A 21,113-nucleotide genomic window follows, 5' to 3' on the forward strand; every position below is an offset into this window, starting at 1 on the left:
AAGCTTGGATGTGGCTATCTTTATTTGATGCCTTTCTCTTCCTCTTGCTATTTGTGTATTGATATTTCTTGATTCTAAAGTCCAAGGGAAATTTGGGTTTCTATATGATATTCTTGTCTATTGGATTGCATCCCATTGGTCAGATCTTTTCAACTCTCAACTTTTAAATTTTGTGCTTAGGATTAGTCTCTTCATCTTCTCCCCATTTATTTAATTTCAAAATCTCTCCCTCCTTTTAAAAATCTTCTTTGCTTGTGTCTGTTTTCCAAACATTAGACCATATTGCAAAATAGAAACTTTGGCCTTATGCCATTGCATTTTCAAACTTATTTTCTTAAACAAATTTGTAAATAAATTTAACTATACTTGACTTAAAATTTTCAAAAGACAAAAAGAACTAACACTCATTCAAACCATTTTAGGCCTTTTGTGCCTTTGTTAAACTTAAATTTTTATTAAAAGCAATGCACTCACTTTAAAATTGATACCACGAACTACGGGGTTTTGATCCCTCATTTTATGTTGGTACGTAGGCACAAGTACGAAGGTCTTGTCAAACACAAAAATATAATTAATAAACTCTTTTATCATCCCTCCACTCTATTTATTGCAAACATCATTTTGTACAAACACACATATGCACACAAGAAAGGGCTCCCTATGAGTACCTAGGACACTTTGGGTGCTAACACCTTCCCTCTGTGTAACCAAACCCCTTACCTGTAATCTCTGGCATTTTATTAGTTTTGATTTGAAAACTTCTTATCTTTTGGGTTTTGTTCATACTTTTCCCTTTTCCCTTGGAAACAATAAAAGTGCGGTGGCGACTCTGGTTTTATTGACGTCTAGCTTATCCATAGCTTGATAGTCATGAATTTACCGCTACACATGGCTAAGCATTTCTGGGAAGAAACAATTAACACAACTTGTTATATTCAAAACAAGATTTCTATTAGACCTATTATGGGTAAGAATCCCTATGAATTGTTGAAGAACAGAAAGCCTAACATTTCTTACTTTCACCCTTTTGGTTGTGATTGTTTTATGATGAACACTAAAGAGAATCTTGGCAAGTTTGATTCTAAAGCACAAAAGTGTTTATTGTTAGCACTAAAACATGAATTATTGATGAATCATTTCATGTTAGATTCAATGATAAGCTTGATCCTGAAAAGTCAAAGCTAGTTGAGAAATTTGCAGATTTGAAGATCAATCTTTCAAGATCCAAGGATACTACTTATGGATAAAAAGACTCAGAAAGAAAAGCTAAAGAATTTGATGCAAATGACTCAGAAGCGACTCAACCAGAAGTTGTCGTTGGTCCAACTCATCAGAAGAAAAGCAGACCAAGAACCTCTCATTCTGAAGAACTGATTCTGGGAGATAAAAATGCTTCAGTCAAAACTAGATTTTCATTCAAACCTTTTGATGATACTCTTATATGTTTGGTATCTCTAATAGAACCCATATCTATTTATGAAGCTCTTTTGGATAATGAACGGATTCTGGCTATGCAAGAAGAACCGAATCAATTCACCAGAAATAACATTGGGATCTTGTTCAGAAACCAAAGGGTTTCCATGTTATTGTAACTAGATAGGTCTTCAGAAACAAGGTAAATGAGAAAGGAATTTTTTTATAAACAAGGCTCGATTGGTAGCACAAGGTTATAGTCAACAAAAAGGTATAGACTATACGAAAACCTTTGCTCCAGTTGCCAGGTTAGAGTTCATTCGTCTTTTAATTTCGTTTGCAGTCAATCATGATATCATCCTTTATCAAATGGATGTCAAGAGTGCATCCTTAAATGGATATATTTCTAAAGAAGTATATGTGCACCAACCTCTTGGTTTTGAAATCTCTCAAAATCCTGACTTTGTTTTTAAACTGAAAAAGTCATTATATGGTCCAAAACAAGATCCCAGAGCTTGGTATGATAAACTAAGTAACTTCCTTTTGGAAAATAATTTTACCAGAGGGAAAGTGGACACGACTCTCTTTTGCAAAACCTTTAAGAATAATATTCTGGTTGTGCAAATTTATGTTGATAATATTATTTTATGTTCTGCTAATGCTTCATTGTGCAAAGATTTTGCTAAGTCAATGCAGGCAGAATTTGAAATGAGTCTGATGGGTGAGCTCAAGTTCTTTATGAGAATCCAGATTGATCAATGTTCAGAAGGAACGTACATTCATCAAAGCAAATATACAAAGGAATTTATGAAGAAGTTTAACTTATCAGAATGCAAGCAAGCAAAGACTCCAATGCATCCTACATGTATTATGGAGAAAGAAGAGGTAAGCAGTAAGGTAAGTCAGAAGCTATTCATAGGTATGATAGGCTCTCTCCTTTATCTACCTGCTTCTAGACCTGATATTTATTCAGTGTCTGCTTATTTGCTCGCTTCCAATCAGATCCTAGGGAAACTCACTTAACTATTGTTAAAAGAATATCTAGGTATTTGAAAGGTACTACTAACCTTGGTTTATTTTATAGAAAATCAAGTGAATAAAAATTAGTAGGCTATTGTGATGCTGACTACGTTGGAGACAAAATAGAAAGGAAAAGTACTTCTGGAAGTTGTCAATTTATGGGAGACAATATGATCTCATGGTCCAACAAGAGACAGTCAAGAATTGAGCTTTCAATATCCGAAGCTGAATACACTACAGTTTCTAGATGCAACACTCAAATACTCTGGATGAAGAGTCAACTGGAAGATTATCAGATATCTGAGAGTAATATTCATATTCTCTATGATAATACTCCTGCTATCTTTTTATCTAAGAATCCTATCTTGCACTCTAGGGCTAAGCATATTGAAATTAAACATCAATTTTTACGTGACTATGTTCAGAAGGGTATTTTTCATCTAAAGTTTGTAGATACAAACCATCAATGGGCTGATATCTTTACAAAACCCCTTGCTGAAGATAAATTCATTTTCATTCTAAAAAACTTATTTATGGATTTTTGTCCAGAATGAAAAGATGTATTTCAGAATGTTTAAGTCTTCAGAACTCTAGATTAGATTATGAGAATTTATTTGTTGACTCTGAAACATGAGCTTTCTGAAGTAAGGATGTTTCTTGAATTAGAAAGGTTATGATCAGAAGCAAACTTATTGATTTGTCTTCTTGATTCTGAACATTCGTAGCATTAAATGGATGTCATCTCGTTTGATATCATGTGGTTCTAAGTGGTGATAGTTGTCCCATTTTCTGAGCATGCATGATGAAAGCGTGACATATTGGGTTTTGCAATTCTTGGAATTAGGTTAAAATCTCTTACGCTTCCCCCCCATAACTGTGTATTTTTGCCTTGTAATCATTGAAAATTTGTTTTTCTTCTATATAAACCCACTTCACTCACATTTTCACAATACGTGCACAATATTCCCACACTTTCATCTTTCAAACCTAAAACACCTCTCTACAATTGTTCAACCTCTCCTTCAACTTCATCAATGGCTGCTCCTCAACAACAAATTCAACAACAATTTCAATAATTGCAACTAGCACAGCCTAAATCTCCTCCTAGATCTGTCACTTTTGAAAGCACTCCTCCATCTAAAGAAGAAATTAACATTAGTAATATCCCGTCGAAAAATTATCTTATCTTCATAAATATTGATCCACCAGAAGTTTTAGCACACTACATGGAGATCTGCCATGAAGATAATATTGATCCATTGGTGGATCCCTTAAATCTCTCGGATGACTACCCAGCTATTTCACCGCCTCCTCATCCTCCTCCTTCCCCAAACCCTTAGTGTTAAAAAATTGTCTTCGCATGTTTGTTTGTGTGTGTGTGTTTTATTTCAATCTAAGTGTGTGTGTGTGCCCTTTAGGTTTGTTAGAGTACTTGTTGAATTTCTGTTGTGTTTCTTTGTATTTTTGTCTTTTTAAATCGAATGTGCCTTTCTACCTTTTGGCATGTTCAATGAAAATCATGTTTTGTTTCTTTCCATCATTTCTTTTATTATTTGTCTATGTCTTTTTGATTGATGACAAAAGTGGGAGAAACATATCTACGGGGAATAATTGTAATTAATTTTTGACATACCTAAATTCCTAACTAAGAACCAAAACATTGTTCAATGTTTCTACTAACAACTAATTCGAAGAATAGTTTGTTAACTGTATTGTAGGGTTATGTTCAAAGGTTAGAGTGGTTATGTTCAAACATCAGAAGCTCATGTGAAGTTTCAAAGATCAGAATGTAAGTTACCGGTTTCTCAAGAAATGGTCTACTATCTGAGTCTGAAAAACCTTCATGCTGATGATTAAGAATCAGATGATGTTCTGAACTTAGAACATTGGGTACTTGGCATTAAGTTTCGAAGAATTAGAAAATTTTGGCATCTAGCTATGAGGAAATGTTGATGTTAACCAACCAGTGCTCTGGACAACATCAAGCAACTTCTGAAGATAAACCAGACTCTGATTGAAGATCATTTTGGAACTTCAAAAAGGTTAATCAGGAAAGTTTTATTTCATTCTGATTTTACCTTTTTAGGATTATACATCTCAGGGGGAGCTTTATACTTCTGTAAGATGTATTCTTCTGTGATTACCCTATATAAAATTGTTCATCAAAATACATGTTTTTTCATCATAAAAAAGGGGGAGATTGTTAGAACAAGATTTGGTCTTGCATCTATACCTTGTGTAGTTTTAACATCCAGTTATGATTCTGAGTATATGATGTGCAACGTCACCAGTTTCTGAATAATGTGTTCCAATTCCGCTTCTGCGCCAGTTATAAGAAGTTCTGAAAGATGTTCAATGGTGCTGCTGCAATGATATTTCTGCTTCTGTGCTGATTCAGTCTTGAGAAGCTTTTGAAGATATGTTATATTGTTGATGCAACGTTCTCTTAGTTTATGCTTCTGGATGTGACTTTGATCATAAAGCTTCTGAAGAATGGAAAGCTTCTGAAGTTGTGTTACGTAGCTGAAGATTCTGAAGATCTCAAGCCATATGATTAAGGTTATCAAGGTTCTGACTGTAGATTCTGAAGACTCTGAAGATTTTGAAGATACTGAAAATCTCAAGCCAGACTACTGACACTGTCAAGGTTCTGACCAAAGATTATGAAGTTTTTGAATCCAACTTTATGTTTCTTCATTTCATGTTTCATGACTTTTATCAGAAGCCAATGAACTTGAAGATAAGATCAAATGGGTAAGTGATCAACTAGTACATAATACAAATCAAATATCCTTTCCACAACCTGATTTTATGGACAAGGACAATACTATACATCGCACCTGTCACTGATTTTATGGGCGAAGGACAGTATGCAATATCACTCCTTTCACTATCCAACTGTGGATAACAACTCTATGAGCTTTTCCCATTTTGTACTCCAACGATCTTCTTATGCTATATAAGTGAGATTTGGAGACATGAAGAAAATGTCGGTGCTATAACATTTTGACAAGTCTATTTCTTTGTGAAAAACTATCATTATTTGTAGACAGTTTTTCTTAATGAAATTGTTTATCATTTGTGTAAAATCTGCTTATATAGAAGCAACTTGTAACAGACAAAATATCATTCAAACTGTTTCTTTGATTCCTTAAGGAGACTAGGGTATAGCCGGATCCTTGAGAAGACAAAGAAGGTTATTATTTGTGAGTCCTTAAGGAGACTAGGATATAGTCGAATCCTTGAGAAGACAAAGAAGGTTATTCTTTGTGATTATTTTAGTCTGTTGATTATAGTGGATTAAGTTCTTGTGTATAAGGAAAAATCACTTTGGTGGGTGGACTGTAGTAGCTTTGAGTTTCAAGCGAACCAAAATAAAAATAATTGTGTTTTTATGTCTTTGTTATTAAATTTTAAGTGATGTTCTTGAGTTGGTAAAATGATTTTGTTTTGTAAAACCCAATTCAAACCCTCGTTTCTTGTGTTTTTCACACCTTCAAAACCTACATATCCTTGATGCGAAGAATTACGATAAATGGTGAAAGCAAATGAAGGTGTTATTTGGCTACCAAAATATTCTTGAAGTGATCAAGAATGATGTTACTTCTCTTGTTTAAGATGCAACAGAGGCGCAATAAGCAACACATAAGGAAGAGAATAAAAAATATTTAAAGGCGCTATTTTTCATCCATCAATGTGTTAATGGCGACAACTTTGAGAAAGTTGGTGATTGTGAATCATCAAAGTAAGCGTGGGAGATCTTAGAGAAGGCTTATGCAAGGGATGATAAGGTAAAGGTGGTGAGGTTACAAATTCACAAACGTCGGCTCAAATTGATTCAAATGGAGGAAAAAGAGACAATCAACAATTTCATAACAAGAATCACTTGATTGGTGAATGAAGTGAAGGCATGCGAAGAAGTTGTTATAGAGCAGTATGTTGTTGATAAAATCTTACGTTCTTTAACACCAAGATTTGACAATGTAGTTTTGGTAATTGAGGAAAGAATCTTGCTACGATGAGTAAAAAGAAGTTGGAAAGCTCTCTTGAGGCTCATGACCAAAGGATGGAGGAGAGAAATAACAATAAGGCAAAGGTGGAGATCGCTTGGCAAACTCTTTTCAATGAGAAGGACAAGAGATCAAAAGGAAAATGGTCCATGAAGAGCAAAGGGAATTTTCAAAATTTTGGTGGAAGAGAGTCTCAACTAGCAAATAATGCTAGACATATAAAAAAATTAAACCTTTAAAAAAATGTTCAAAAGGAGAGAAATTTCCTAAAAAAAAAATTATGTAGTGTTAGTTGATCGAGAAGAAGAGTTTAAAGAATACGAGAAATGAATAAAGGTATGGAAGTGTAAATATGATTAAACTAAAGTCAGGACCACCATATAAATGTTCAAACTTTAAGTCTTTGAATTCAAAATGAATACCTAAGGATAATTAGAAGACATATAGTTTTGATATTGTAGAAAGAAAAAATATGAATAATCAATCATATACACTACAATATGTAGTGACCCTCATATTTATATCAATATGTTAAAAGAGTAATACATAAGAAAGACAAATGAGCCAAGTCCATATACTTAATACTAAACCATATATATCTCTCTTAAAATTCCCCATAAAGCTGGAACATATATATTAATGATGCCAACTTGTTACAAATGAAATCACTATGTACCTTATTTAATGCTTTGTAAACAAATCAACTAGTTGGTCTCCTATCCTAACATAGGAAGCAAATATGAGATTTTCTCAAACCTTCTCTCTAATAAAATGACATACTACTTCAATGTGTTTTATTCTTTCATTAAAGATAGGATTTGATGTAATATGTATGGTAACCTAGTTATCACACCACAATTTCATAGCACAATTAATCTCAAATCCCATTTCATCCAATATTTTCTTTACCCATATAAGTTCACAAGTCGTTTGAGCCTTAGCCATATATTCCGCTTCTGCACTTGATCTTGCTACTACATTTTGTTTCTTACTCTTTCAAGATATCAAATCACCTCTGAAGAATACATAATATCCCGTGGTAGACTTCTGATCCACTTGACAACCTGCGCAATATGAATAAAAAAAAGCTCTCACCTTCATATGCCCATGATCTTGGTACACAACTCCCTTTCTTGAAGCTTTCTTCAGATATTTAACAATGGTGATTAGTGCTTCTAAATGAGTATAAGTGGGGGAAGATATAAATTGACTTACAACATTTATAGGAAAAACAATAGCAGGCCTCGTAACAATTAAGTAATTCAATTTTCCCAGCAATCTTATATACTTTTATGGATTCGAGAAAGGAGCTTCATCCAGTGTTAGCTTAAATCCAGGCTCCATAGGAATCTCACATGGTTTAGATCCCATCATACCAGTTTCACTCAAAAAATTCAGAACACATTTCCTCATTGAAATGAAAATCCCCTTCTTTGAATACGTAATTTCAATGCCTAAGAAGTACTACAAGACTCCTAAATATTTGGTCTGGAACTTGGTTTGGAGGAAAGCCTTCAATTTTTCAATTCCTTTGCTATAACTTCATGCAATTACAATATCATCAACATACACCACAAGTAAGATATTTCCAAGTTTTCTTTTATTAAAAAATATTGTATGATCACTCTGACATCGTTTCATTCCAAATTCTAAAACCACTTCATTGAATCTCCCAAACCAAGAACTAGGTGATTATTTCAATCCATACAATTATTTCTATAAACCACACACCTATCCCTTCCCCCCCTGAGCAACAAAACTAGGTGGTTTTTCCATATACACCTCCTCTTATAAATGAAATGCAATAAAGAATTTTTCACATCTAACTGAAACAAGAGCTAGTGATGCTTGACAACAAGAAATATAATAATACGAATAGATGAAAGTTTAGCCACGGGGGGAAAAGTATAAATATAATAAACTCCATATGTTTAGGCATATCCTTTAGTGGTTAGTCATGCTTTTAAGTAGGCCACAAAGCCATCTGGGTTCATCTTGACAATATACACCCATTTGCACCCAATAGCCTGTTTGTCTGCAAGAAGAGAAACTAAATCTCAAGTGTCATTATGCTTAAGAGCCTTCATCTCCTCCTCCATAGTCTGTCTCTAACCATCATGATTAATAACATCTAAAAAATATTTAGGAATATAAATATAATTATGCCAACAATAAATGATTTAGAAGTAGATGACAAAAGATAAGAAAACACATAAGAGGAAATAGGATAAATACAAGTATGTTTACCTTTGCGTAAGGAAATTAGAAGGTCATTTATAGAATCTTCAGGCACTGAAGGAGGTATAGGTTGAGTATCTTCTGGGATATCCTCTCTCGAAACCAGGGGACAACGATAATATGTATGCTTAAAGAAATTGTAACTTGTTGCAATAGGAGTTGGAGGAATATAATGGGTAATAGTCAAAGTTAAGAAATAATCATTTGATTCACACATTGGCAAGGACGATTGAGACTCAACAAAAAAGGATAATCTTCAAAGAATGAGACATCAACTGAAACCAACTAACGACCAAAATAAGGGAAAAGCAGCAATACCCCTTTTAGGTACGAGAGTAACCCAAAAATACACACTTCAATGACTTTGGATCCAACTTAGTTACCTGCGAACAAACATCAAACACAAAACACGTGCAACCAATTTTTTTTGGGGGAGGGGGTCAAGAAAACAAAGAATGTGAAGAAAAAAGGATGGAATATGGGATAACACCATATAAAACAGATGATGGCATACGGTTAATTAAGTGGAAAACAATAAGCACTACACCTGCCCAAAAAACTTTTGGAACTTTCATCTCAAACAATAAAGCTCGAGAAACTTCCATTAAGTGCCTGTTTTTGTGCTTAGCAACTCCATTTTGTTGTGGAGTGACAATAAAATGTGATTAGTGAATCATTCCATGTTGATTAATGAAAGTATTAAATTGTGTAAAAAAATATTCTTTGGCATTATCACTTTGGAGAATGCAAAAATGACAATTAAATTGAGTACAAATTTCAACACAAAAATTTCAAAATATAGTAAATAAGTCATATCTAGATTTCATTAAATATAACTAGGTTGCACGAGAATAGTCATCAACAAAAGTAACAAAATACTTATAACCAAACTTTGAGGTTACTGGCCAAGGACACCAAACATCAAAAATGAATAATGTCAAACAATGCTTGAGCCCTTTTATTTTTTTGAGGTAAATAAACACTACGATAATGCTTAGAAAACTGACACGAGTCACAAGACATACTTGACATTGACTTTAATTGAGGACACAATCTTTTAAGAACTCCTAAATATGGATGTCCAAGTCAACAACGAAGCCGAAAAGGTGACATGCTGCACATTTTGAAAGTTGTTGATTAGGGATGGAAATTTGACCCATCCCCACAGGGTACCTGCAAAACTTACCCATAATGGATAAGGTAAAAACCCACAAATTGGGTACGGGCATGAGCACGTGCGATTACCCATTAAAATACGCGGGTGTGGGTGCATGTACATGTACCTTAGTACCCAACCCACCTCATACCCGCACTATATATGGTTATATATTTTTATTTTTATTTTTATAAACACATGTATGTTTATCAATTTTATTAAATACATCTATATTAAACGTGTACACATTTCAATGTAAGTGTTTGTTTATTTCTTAACTCAATAATAATATCCTTGAATTTTTTTAATGTTTCCAAAATCATAAAATGATATGATAAATTATAATTGATCAATAATGTTTTATTAGAAATGCAGGTAAACGGATACTGGCATGGGTACTTAGCTACCCATCGAGTACGAACATGGGTACAAATGTTGGTGCCCACATAGGAATGAGCTCGGGTACGAGGATTTTTAAAAACTGCATGTATGAGGACGAGTACTACAATGCCCTGGCCAAACCCTATCCATTATCATCCCTATTATTAATGCTTGTGAAAGTCCTTCTTCAAGAAAACACATTCGATTAGATAATTGTACTTTACTAATAGTCCTCTGTATCAACAGATCCTGAAATACATAAGAGTCGGGAAAAAGTCACATAACAATTTAACGAATTAGTTATTTGACTAATTGAAAGAAGATTATAGGGGAATTAGGGTAAATATAAGACAAATGAAAAAAGTAAGATAGAAACCGGGGTAGAACACCCACTTCCTCTAACATGGACTTTGGAACCATCATCCACGGTAACGAAAGAATGATTACTGGGATGACTGAAAGAGGAAAAATTACCTGAATCCTCTGTCATATGATCAGCGGCACCGTAATCAATAACTCAACACTGAGAAGAAGAGGATATACACATAATAGAATTACCTGTTTGAATAAATGTGGTTGTTGAGGAATATGGAGATGGCTTCTGAGAAATATGAAAGTATGTATATCTATTAAATTCTTTATCACTTATAAATATTGTACACTCATCATTTTGTGAAGGTTGAGGATCATGCTGAGACATTGTATTAGCGAAGCAAGGATTAGCTTGTGTATGTGGTTAATTGTTTTGTTAATGACTAGATTCTCCACAACCAAAATACTGTATTGGAACACCACAACCACCACACACATGACCATGACCATAACCACCACAATACCCTTTACGTCCATTACGAAAACCACTGCGATCTCCAGATTGCACAACTAAAGCGGAGCAGTCAAAGGAATCATTGTCAGTAGTAGTAGGGCGTGCTTCCATAAAGGATGACTGGATAACCAAGAGAAATCAGTAAGGTTATCAACTTGCTTACTGGATAAAATTTGGGGTTGAACCACCTCATACTCTGAATCAAACCAGAAAGACAACTCAAGGCTATACGTTTATTTTGTTTAGTTAACATTTCCTCGACAAATTTTCATGCTAGAAGAGAAGTCAACTCCTTGTTATATTTCTTAAACTCCAAAACGTAATCCATCAACTTACACTTATCTTGTTTGGGACAAAAAATCTCTTGCAGAAGAGCATAAATGCAATTCAATTTATCAAATTTACCAAAAATAAATTTCAAAAAATCCCATAACTCTTTCACAGTTTTGCATAGAGTAATAATGGATTTAACTCGCCTATCAACATAATTCACATGTATGGCCAAAATACATTTATCCTCTGTATTCCAAATTGTTGCCGTCTTTAAACATGCTTATATTGAATGTCCATCCTTTCCTATTCCTCTGAGACTTACTTCAACTAGATACTTCCACTCCACATAATTCTCACCATCCCCATAAAGCTTGATGTCGATGAGTTTTGCGAATGTAGTAACAAACTCGATAACAAGCTTCTTTAGAACTGTCTTTGTCGTCGATAATATTTAACCAACAAAATAGCAGCCCACACGATTTTGACTCGAAGTTACACAAAATACACTATATCAATGTAGAACACCACTAAAACACCACAAACAACCGCTGAATCCACCAAACTTCTATAAACTCTAAAAAACACCTAAATCTGTCACAAAACCACAACCCATATGCTGTCGAAAACGTGTCTTTCAGATCGCATGAAAAAACATTTTAAAAAAATGATTTCATTAATATGCAAAATTTTCCATGATTTGGGCACTAGATTTTATTTCACCCCTCCAACATGCAAAATCGCCTTCTCTGATGTTGTTGGTAGGGCTTGTTTGTTTTTTGTTTTCGATTTTTTAAACTTTTTTTTCAACGGCAAACCCTTATAATCTCTAGATACCATGTAGAAAGAGAGAAAGAACATGAACAATCAATCAAATGTATCTATAATGTATAGTAACCCTCATATTTATATTAATAAAAGAATAGCACATAAAAAAAGATAAATGGGCCAAATTTATATGCTTAATATTAAATCCTAATAATATAATATTACAATATAACATAACTCTTAATAGATATAAACAAAGTAGATCAAATATTTTATGTCATACTAAAATATAAACAATTTTTTTCTCTATGATGGCCATCACCTATTAATAATACGTATGACCATCACCACACCCATGCTTTTGTGCGTTTGAGGGACACAGTTCGTAAAGCAAAATTGTAATGACCACGTAGTGATGAAGCATTCAGAGAATAATCTTCCTTCCATCCTTCATAGCTTTTATACTTTCCAATTTCTCCAAAATATCATTCATAGAAGGACGTTTCTTAGGGTCAGATTCAAGGCATTTAAGAATAATCTTAGCTGTTTCTAATGCTGCCTTTGGTGAGTACTGACCCTCTAACCTACAATCCATTATGCTACTTTTCAACATTCTTTCATCTGTTAGAGAAGGCTTAATCCATTCAACCAGATTTTGTTTCCCCGTAGGCCTTTCTGTGTCAAGTACTTGCAAACCTGTCAGCATTTCAAGTAGCACTACACCAAATCCATAAACATCACTCTTCACATACAAATGACCTGTTCAATAGTATCACACAATCCATGTTCAATCATTACAAAACATCCATTGAATGTGTATAGATATAAATATAGATATAGTTATAATAATCACCTGATGCAATGTATTCCGGGGCAACATAACCAAATGTGCCCATGATCCTAGTAGTCACATGTGAATCTCCCTCTGATGGCCCAAATTTAGCCAACCCAAAATCTGAAATCTTTGCATTGTAATTCTGTACAACACAAATAATTGATTATCATTTATCAATATACAAAGGCACTGGAATATACATAAGATAATAAGATCAACATAAGAGAGAGAAACTAGCCAAAAATAACTAACCCCATCAAGAAGTATATTAGAAGCCTTGAAATCTCTATATATGACTTGCTTTTCTGAAGAGTGCAAGAAAGCCAAACCTCTAGCTGCATCAATAGCTATTTCGAGTCGAGTTTTCCAAGAAAGTTGCTCTCTGTTGGTATTTCCTAACAAAAAACCAAAACAAAAACAAAATTGAGTTTTTTTGTTTTGTTTTGTTTATAACATTAGTTGTGTGAAAGTTCATACTTCTAAATAGATGGCTTTCCAAGCTTCCCCTTGGCATAAACTCATACACCAAGAGAAGTTCATCATTCTCGCTACAATAACCAAGAAGCTTGACCAAGTTGGGATGAGAAATGCTTCCTAAAAAGTTGATTTCTGACTGCATTTTCATGTAAAAAAACACAAGAAACAATAAAGTCAGATAGCTGAATAGAGCAAAGAGTCCTCAATGAATTGAAACGAAAATGAAATTACCTGCCATTCTTGAACACCTTGCAAACTATCAGGTTTCATTTTCTTGATAGCCACCATCATTCCTGAACCAGCTTTGACAGGAGCGAGTGTTTCAGCGTTTAACCAACCTTTATACACTTTTCCAAAACCACCTTCCCCAAGCAAAGCATCTGATTTGAAACTCTTTGTTGCTATTTTCAAATCTCCATAGCTAAACACCTTCAAGTTTGATAGTTCTAGAAGTTTTCCACTTTCACTATTTCCCATCTCCCAAACTTTACTCTTATTACATGATGATGATGAATCTTTCTTAGCTCTCTCATTGCTCCCTGAAGTGTGAAGGATGTTGAGGGATGCGAAACAAAGACCCATGTTTCTATTTGTTAACCAATGTTAGACGAAGAACAATGAAACGTGGGAAACTAGTGTGAGTGTCGTTTGTTGTTTCAAGTTGACTGGTATTTATATTTAAGGTTGCCGTGTTGGTTTCGCGTTTGTCAAACCGCAAAACACAATGACAATTATAGCAAAAGCAAAAGCAAAAACCAACCATTTTGGCGTTTTCTAGCCATCATCAAACACTCTTATTACCCACACCACAAGTGCAAGTACTCGCTCTTTTCCGTGTTCCACAATGAGGTGACTTAATTGTAAAAGAAATTGTTTTAAAATAAACTACTTTTTTCAATTTTGTGTGTATTATTAATTATTTTGTTTCAATTGTATTCATATTTAACACTACTTATTTTATTTTTAACTTAATATATTAAGGCTACAACAAAATACTAATGAATGCCCACGGCTCAAACCAATCAAAATTCATGACAAATGCAAGGAAATTTTGCTACAAAGTCATGCCTTTAGGTATCAAGAATAGAGGAGTGATGTACCATAGGATGATGGATAAGGTTTTAAAGAACAAAATAGGAGACATGTTAGAAGTTTACAAAGATGACATGATTTTTAAATCAAAGGAGGAAGATGAACACACGGTCTATCTGGAGGTTGTATTCAATGAAGTTAGGAAATACAACATGTGTTTAAACCCAAAAAAATGCACCTTCAGAGTCGAGGCATATAAATGTTTAGGATACAACCTCACAAAGAGAGGAAACAAAGTCTTCCTGAAAAAATTCCACCCACTGGTTAATATAACGACCCCAAAAACAAAGAAATAAATTCAGTGACTAAACAACATGATGTAGCTCTTTCATGAGACCTCCCAGGATCCAGTGCATGAAAGGATTATATTATGTTATTATAAGGTGGAGAAAATTTCGTTGACCCTTGTATTCAGGACAATGGATTGAGATAATATTTCTTGGCACATCTCATTATAGTAAGGAAAAACTACCTTTCACCTGCATGTTCATATACCCTAATCATCCATCATAAAACATTCATTCTCAATTGAATAAGCATCATTGATTCAAAGGTTTTGCTATTTATGATAAAAAGTTGGTGGATCAAGCTTATGCTATGTCTTGACTATTTTGGCACAACAATGGTGTTTGATTCATTCTTCATGGATTAGCTCTTGTGAAACCCTAATTCTTAGGCCATGGTCTTTCGATTACATTATGCGACAGTTGATTTTGGAGGTCATTGTCAAGATTGGCTTTTTTTTTGACCATTTTCATTTAAAATCTTACTTAGTAATCACCATTGATTGTTGTTTAATTTATGACATGGTATTTCATTCAAGTGATCAGAAGAAATCAAGATTCATTCCAAGATGCATCAGTAAAAAACACTTTAAGTTTGTATTCCATTGTCTTTGTTCTATTATAATCTCGTATTATGTGTTGTGAGATGTAGTTAAATATTTATTTCGGAGAGTGTGGGTGTACTGGGGGCCTGAGTTGGTTAAGTGTATATTGTGTTGTAACAATTTTCACAAAGTGTTATTCTCTGGTTATCTATTGACAACGACTGCAGTTTTTCTCTGATTTTAGAATTTTCATATTATGTTTTTGTGTTGTGATTGTGTTCCTCTTTTTCCTCTCTATTTTGTTTATTTTTTCCCAACAATAAATTGATACCTGCATTTAATCCTTGTACACAGTCGTAAATTGAATTGACGTCTCCTTCTAAACATCATACTCTGACGCCAATTCAATTCATGTTAGCTCTTTCTTTTTCAATGAAGTCACCAATTTATTTGACATATACATTGGATTGTCATGTTTAAAAACATGAGTACTTTAGAAAATAGTATGGAAAGTTGGTTATTTGATGAATTATTTTGAAAAACTTCATTATTTAAATATAAAATTCTATAAACACCAGTTCTTTGAAAGTAGCTAGAGTTTCAACTTTTGAATGAAAGCTATTAAAATTTCAACTTATATTTGTTGGTGCAAAGGTAGAATGAATGGAAATATTCTATTAAGAATGACAGCTACAAAACATGATAAAAGTTACAATGATTGTCACCCTATTTATAAGCTAAAACTAGGGTTACTAGAATAGGATAAAATACTAAAATACCCTCTAACAAACTTAGGGGCTAAGAAAACTAAATATGAATTACTTCTAATACCATCCCTTAATTCATATTCCATCAAAACTTGTAACACCAATTCCATCCCTTAATCTGATAAATTGATCAGTCTTGATAGCTTTCGTCAGAACATCTGCCAACTGTTTCTGAGTGCTGCAGTGTACAACTTCTAACACTCCCCTCTGAACTTGATGTCTCAGAAAATGATACTTGGTCTCAATGTGCTTGCTTCTCCCATGCAACACTGGGTTTCTGGCAAGATTAATTGCAGACTTGTTGTCAATCATCAGCTTCAGAGGTTTGTTTACTTCAATCTTCAGATCCTGCAATAGATTCAGAATCCACACAGCTTGGCATGCAGTAACAGCACCTGCAATGTAATCAGCTTCACAAGTTGACAACGCCACAACAGGTTGCTTCTTGGAACACCAAGAAATGGGACCTCCCAGAAATTTGAATAAGTACCCAGATGTACTTCTTCTGTCAACTCTGTCTCCACACCAATCAGAATCTGAATAACTCAGAAGTTCTGACTCATCCTTTCTTCCAGAAGGAAATAATACTCCATACTTCAGAGTTCCTTTGATATACCTCAGAATCCTGACAGCAGCTTGGTAATGGGACCACTTAGGTTTACTCATGAACCTACTAACCATCCCAACTGAATAGCAAATATCAGGTCTGGTATTGCACAAATACCTCAGAGAACCAACCAACTGTTTGAAGGTTGTAGCGTCCACATCCTTTCCATCAGAGTCAGAATCCAGTTTCTGATTTGTATCAGAAGGTGTGACAGCAATCTTACAATTCTTCAGATCAAATCTCTTCAGAAGTTCTAATTCATACTTGAGCTGATGCAAAATAATACCTTTCTCAGAGTATCTGAATTCCATCCCTAGAAAGTATGTCATTTTGCCTAGATCAGTCATTTCGAATTCATTCATCAGAACTTTCTTGAACTTGGCTATCTCCTGTTCAGAACTTCCAGTCAGCAGTATATCATCAACATATAAACATACCCGAGTCATATTTCCTTCAGAAGTATGTTGAACATAGACACCGTACTCCATCTCACATTTCTGAAAGCCTTGCTTCTTGAAAAATGAATCAATCTTCTGATTCCAAGCTCTGGGCGCTTGTTTCAATCCATATAGAGCTTTGTATAATCTGTACACCATCCCTTCCTGATTCTTTTTCACAAATCCAGGAGGTTGTGACACGTAAACTTCTTCTTCTAATGGACCGTTCAGAAATGCAGATTTTACATCTAAATGCATCAGAGGCCAATTCCTGTTAGCAGCTATTGCAATCACCATTCTGATTGTTTCATGTCTTGCTACAGGTGCAAACACTTCAGAGTAATCCAGCCCAGGTTTCTGTAGAAATCCTCTGGCTACTAACCTTGCTTTATGTTTGCCAATTGAACCATCTGGCTTTAACTTCTGCTTGAAAACCCATCTGACGCTGATGGCTTTCTTGTCTTTTGGAAGTTCTGTCAGCTTCCAAGTCTTGTTTCTCTCTATAGCATCAAGTTCTTCTTTCATGGCCTTCAGCCAGAGCTTCTGCTTAAGAGCATCTTCTGTACTTATGGGTTCAGAGTCTACTAACATGGAACACTGAATAACTTCTCCTTCAGAGTCTACTGCAGTGTCTTGCAGCATGTCAAATTCTGCATATCTTCTGGGGATGTTTCTGATTCTTTGTGGTCTCTGAACTTGTTCAGAGTCTTGAGCTTCAGAGTTTCTAGCTTCAGATGGTTGACTTCCTCCAGAGCTTTGACCATCTTCAGCGTCTGGCATATTTCCAGAGTCTGAATTGCCACCAGAATCTGGATTACCATCAGAGTCTGGGTCATCAGAGTCTGGATCATCAGAGTCACCTTCATCTTCTGAGTCTTCTCCAGAGTCAGACTCACTATCAGAGTCAGAATCAACGTCTTCAGAAATTCTTAACTCTGACCTTTCTTCAGAGGTTCTAACATCAGAATCAGATTGAGACTTATCCCAATTCCAAACTTCTGATTCCTTCACAATCACATCTCTGCTGAATTCAATTTTGTTGGTTTCTGGACAATAGAGCTTGTATGCACCTGTACTGTGGTACCCTATCAGAATCATCACTTTGCTTCTATCATCCAACTTCTGTCTTCTGGCTTCTGGAACATGTTTATAGCAAACAGAACCAAACACCTTCAGATGACTAACACTTTGCTTATCTACAGTCCACTTCTGTATTGGAACTATTTCCTTCAACTTCTTCGTAGGACATCGGTTGAGTACATACGTTGCAGTGGCAACAGCTTCTCCCCAGAGCTTCTGAGGAAGTTTCTTCTCCTTTAGCATGCTTCTCACCATATCAAGCAAAGTGCGGTTTCTTCTTTCAGTAAGACCATTGTGTTGAGGGGTATAAGGAGCAGTAACCTCATGCTCAATCCCATTCTCCTCACAGAACTTCTGGAACTCTTTGGAGTTATACTCACCTCCACCGTCAGTTCTAAGAATCTTCAACTTCTGACCACTCTGATTCTCAGCCTTCATTCTGAACTTCTTGAATTCATCAAACACCTCGTGTTTAAACTTAATAAGGGATACCCATGTCATTCTTGTGAATTCATCAACAAATAACACAAAGTATTTATTCCCTCCAATCGATGCTACTGGAAATGGACCACACACATCAGAATGTACAACTCCCAAGGCATGTTTTGCTCTTGGAGCAGTTTCTGACGCAAATGGCAATCGTGGTTGTTTTCCTTCCATGCAAACTTTGCATGACTTTTCAGGCTTCTTAATTGCAGGAATTCCATGTACCAACTTCTTTGAATTCAGATGTTTTAAGCTTCTGAAATTCAAATGACCAAATCTTCTGTGCCACAACTCACTCTCCTTCTCAGCACTTGTTGCACTAAGACATTCTGAGTCTGCAGTTCTGACATTCACCTTGAATGTTCTATTCCTTCCCTGTTCTGACTCCATAATCAACTTCTGATTGCAGTCATACAGCTTCAGAAGATTGTCCTTCATGGTAACTGAAAAACCTTTCTCAATTAATTGTCCCACACTCATCAGATTGCTTCTGATGCCAGGTACATACCACACGTTCTGAATCAATGTTGTTTTCCCATTGTTTAGAATCACTCTGACATTTCCCATACCTTCTGCATTAAGATATTTGTCATCAGCACATCTGATCTTTGTCCTCTTTTCAGAGTCAAAGTCAACCAGCCATTTCTTGTTTCCAGTAAGATGATTTGAACAGCCAGTGTCCATATACCACCAGTCTATCAGATCCATATCATCAGATTCAGAGGCCATCAATAGCACAGATTCGTCATCAGAACTTCTGGCTATATTTTCTTCTTCTGATTTTCTCTCCTTGTTTGACCAACAGTCTCTAGCAAAGTGACCAAACTTCTTACAACAGTAACATTGGATCTTCTTCTTGTCATACTTCTCTTTTCCCTTCTGAGCATTCTTTTGTCTATCAGAGGTTGAGCTTTCTGACTTCTGACCACCATCAGATCTTCTCCTGGCTTCTGACTGCTTCTGATACCTCCTATCGGAAGTTGCTTTCAGAGCCTGCTGCTCTACTTCCCTTTCAGAAGTTCTCTCAGTCAAACGCAACTCTTGCGCTTCTAGACTGCTCTGCAGCTCTTCAATTCTCATGGTGCTCAGATCTTTGGAATGTTCTATTGCTACCACAATGTAATCAAATTGACAGGTAAGGGATCTCAATACCTTCTCCATGATTGTTTCTTCAGAAAGAGTTTCTCCACACGCTTTCATCTCATTAGTGATCAGAATCACTCTGGAGATGTATTCAGAAACTTTCTCATTATTCTTCATGTTGAGATTCTCATATTGCTTTCTCAAGGACTGAAGCTTCACCTTCTTCACTGATGCGTCACCACCATAACATCTAACCAGTGTGTCCCACGCAGCCTTTGCTGTCGTTGAATCTGCAATCTTCTCAAACACATTTACATCAACACATTGATGAATGAAGAACAATGCTTTCTGATCCTTCTTCCTTACTTCCTTCTGCGCGTTTTTCTGTTCATCCGTCGCATCTGCTGCTACCGGAACATAACCATCAGTGACAAGATCTAGAACATCTTGAGCACCGAACAGTACACGCATTTGGATCATCCAACGATTCCAGTTTTTACCGTCAAATACTGGAAGTTTGGTGTTCATGTTGCCGTTTTCGTTCATCTTTCTACCTTGCACAGTACACTCAGATTTCTCACACAGTGTTTCCCAACCCACGGAATTAAAATTCTGATCAGATTTTGTTCAAGATTCAACACGAATCTAAGAATCAAAATCAAACACACAAGACCTCACGTTCACTCGTGTTTCCCGTGTTTCCCAATGAATCCGAACCGGAGCTCTAGATACCAATTGTTGGTGCAAAGGTAGAATGAATGGAAATATTCTATTAAGAATGACGGCTACAAAACATGATAAAAGTTACAATGATTGTCACCCTATTTATAAGCTAAAACTAGGGTTACTAGAATAAGATAAAATACTAAAATACCCTCTAACAAACTTAGGGGCTAAGAAAACTAAATATAAATTACTTCTAATAATATTGTCTTCTAAGTGTCTCTCATCAATTAAAATTATATTTTACGTTCTAAATTGAACTCTTTCATTGATCCTCACAAATAATGATTGATGCGGTAACATTTCAAGACTATATAGAAAAAATATAAGTTTCTCACATTAAATTTAATTATTTCAAAACTAATTAAATAAAGAATATTAAATAAAATAATATTTATTAAACTTAAAAAAAAATTAAATCCTAAACCCTAAATCATAAATAATAATATTTACTAAAACACTAACATGTTGTATAGTTTTTTAACAATAAAAATAAAATATTTACATTTTTCTTTCTTTTGGTATTCTTGACATAAATGATTATTTTACATGTAGAAAAATATTTCTTAGGATTATTTTGAAACAACAAAACAATAGTTACTTGAAAATTCGTCT

The 21,113-nt window shown here is 34.9% G+C and overlaps 1 protein-coding gene across 1 annotated transcript; it reads right to left on the reverse strand.

Annotated features, from left to right (window-relative positions):
- Positions 1 to 12,244: 12,244 nt before the first annotated feature.
- LOC127120012 (probable serine/threonine-protein kinase PIX13) lies at positions 12,245 to 14,040 on the reverse strand. Its single transcript, XM_051050398.1, has 5 exons — positions 13,626 to 14,040; positions 13,395 to 13,530; positions 13,170 to 13,312; positions 12,936 to 13,059; positions 12,245 to 12,841 (listed from the first exon to the last, which is right to left on the reverse strand). Exons 1-5 carry the CDS (start codon positions 13,974 to 13,976, stop codon positions 12,507 to 12,509), a joined length of 1,089 nt encoding a protein of 362 aa, XP_050906355.1. The 5' UTR covers positions 13,977 to 14,040; the 3' UTR covers positions 12,245 to 12,506.
- Between the last annotated feature and the right edge of the window lie 7,073 nt (positions 14,041 to 21,113).

Source organism: Lathyrus oleraceus, chromosome 2, assembly GCF_024323335.1.
Source record: "Lathyrus oleraceus cultivar Zhongwan6 chromosome 2, CAAS_Psat_ZW6_1.0, whole genome shotgun sequence".
In the NCBI taxonomy this organism is placed as follows: domain Eukaryota; kingdom Viridiplantae; phylum Streptophyta; class Magnoliopsida; order Fabales; family Fabaceae; genus Lathyrus; species Lathyrus oleraceus.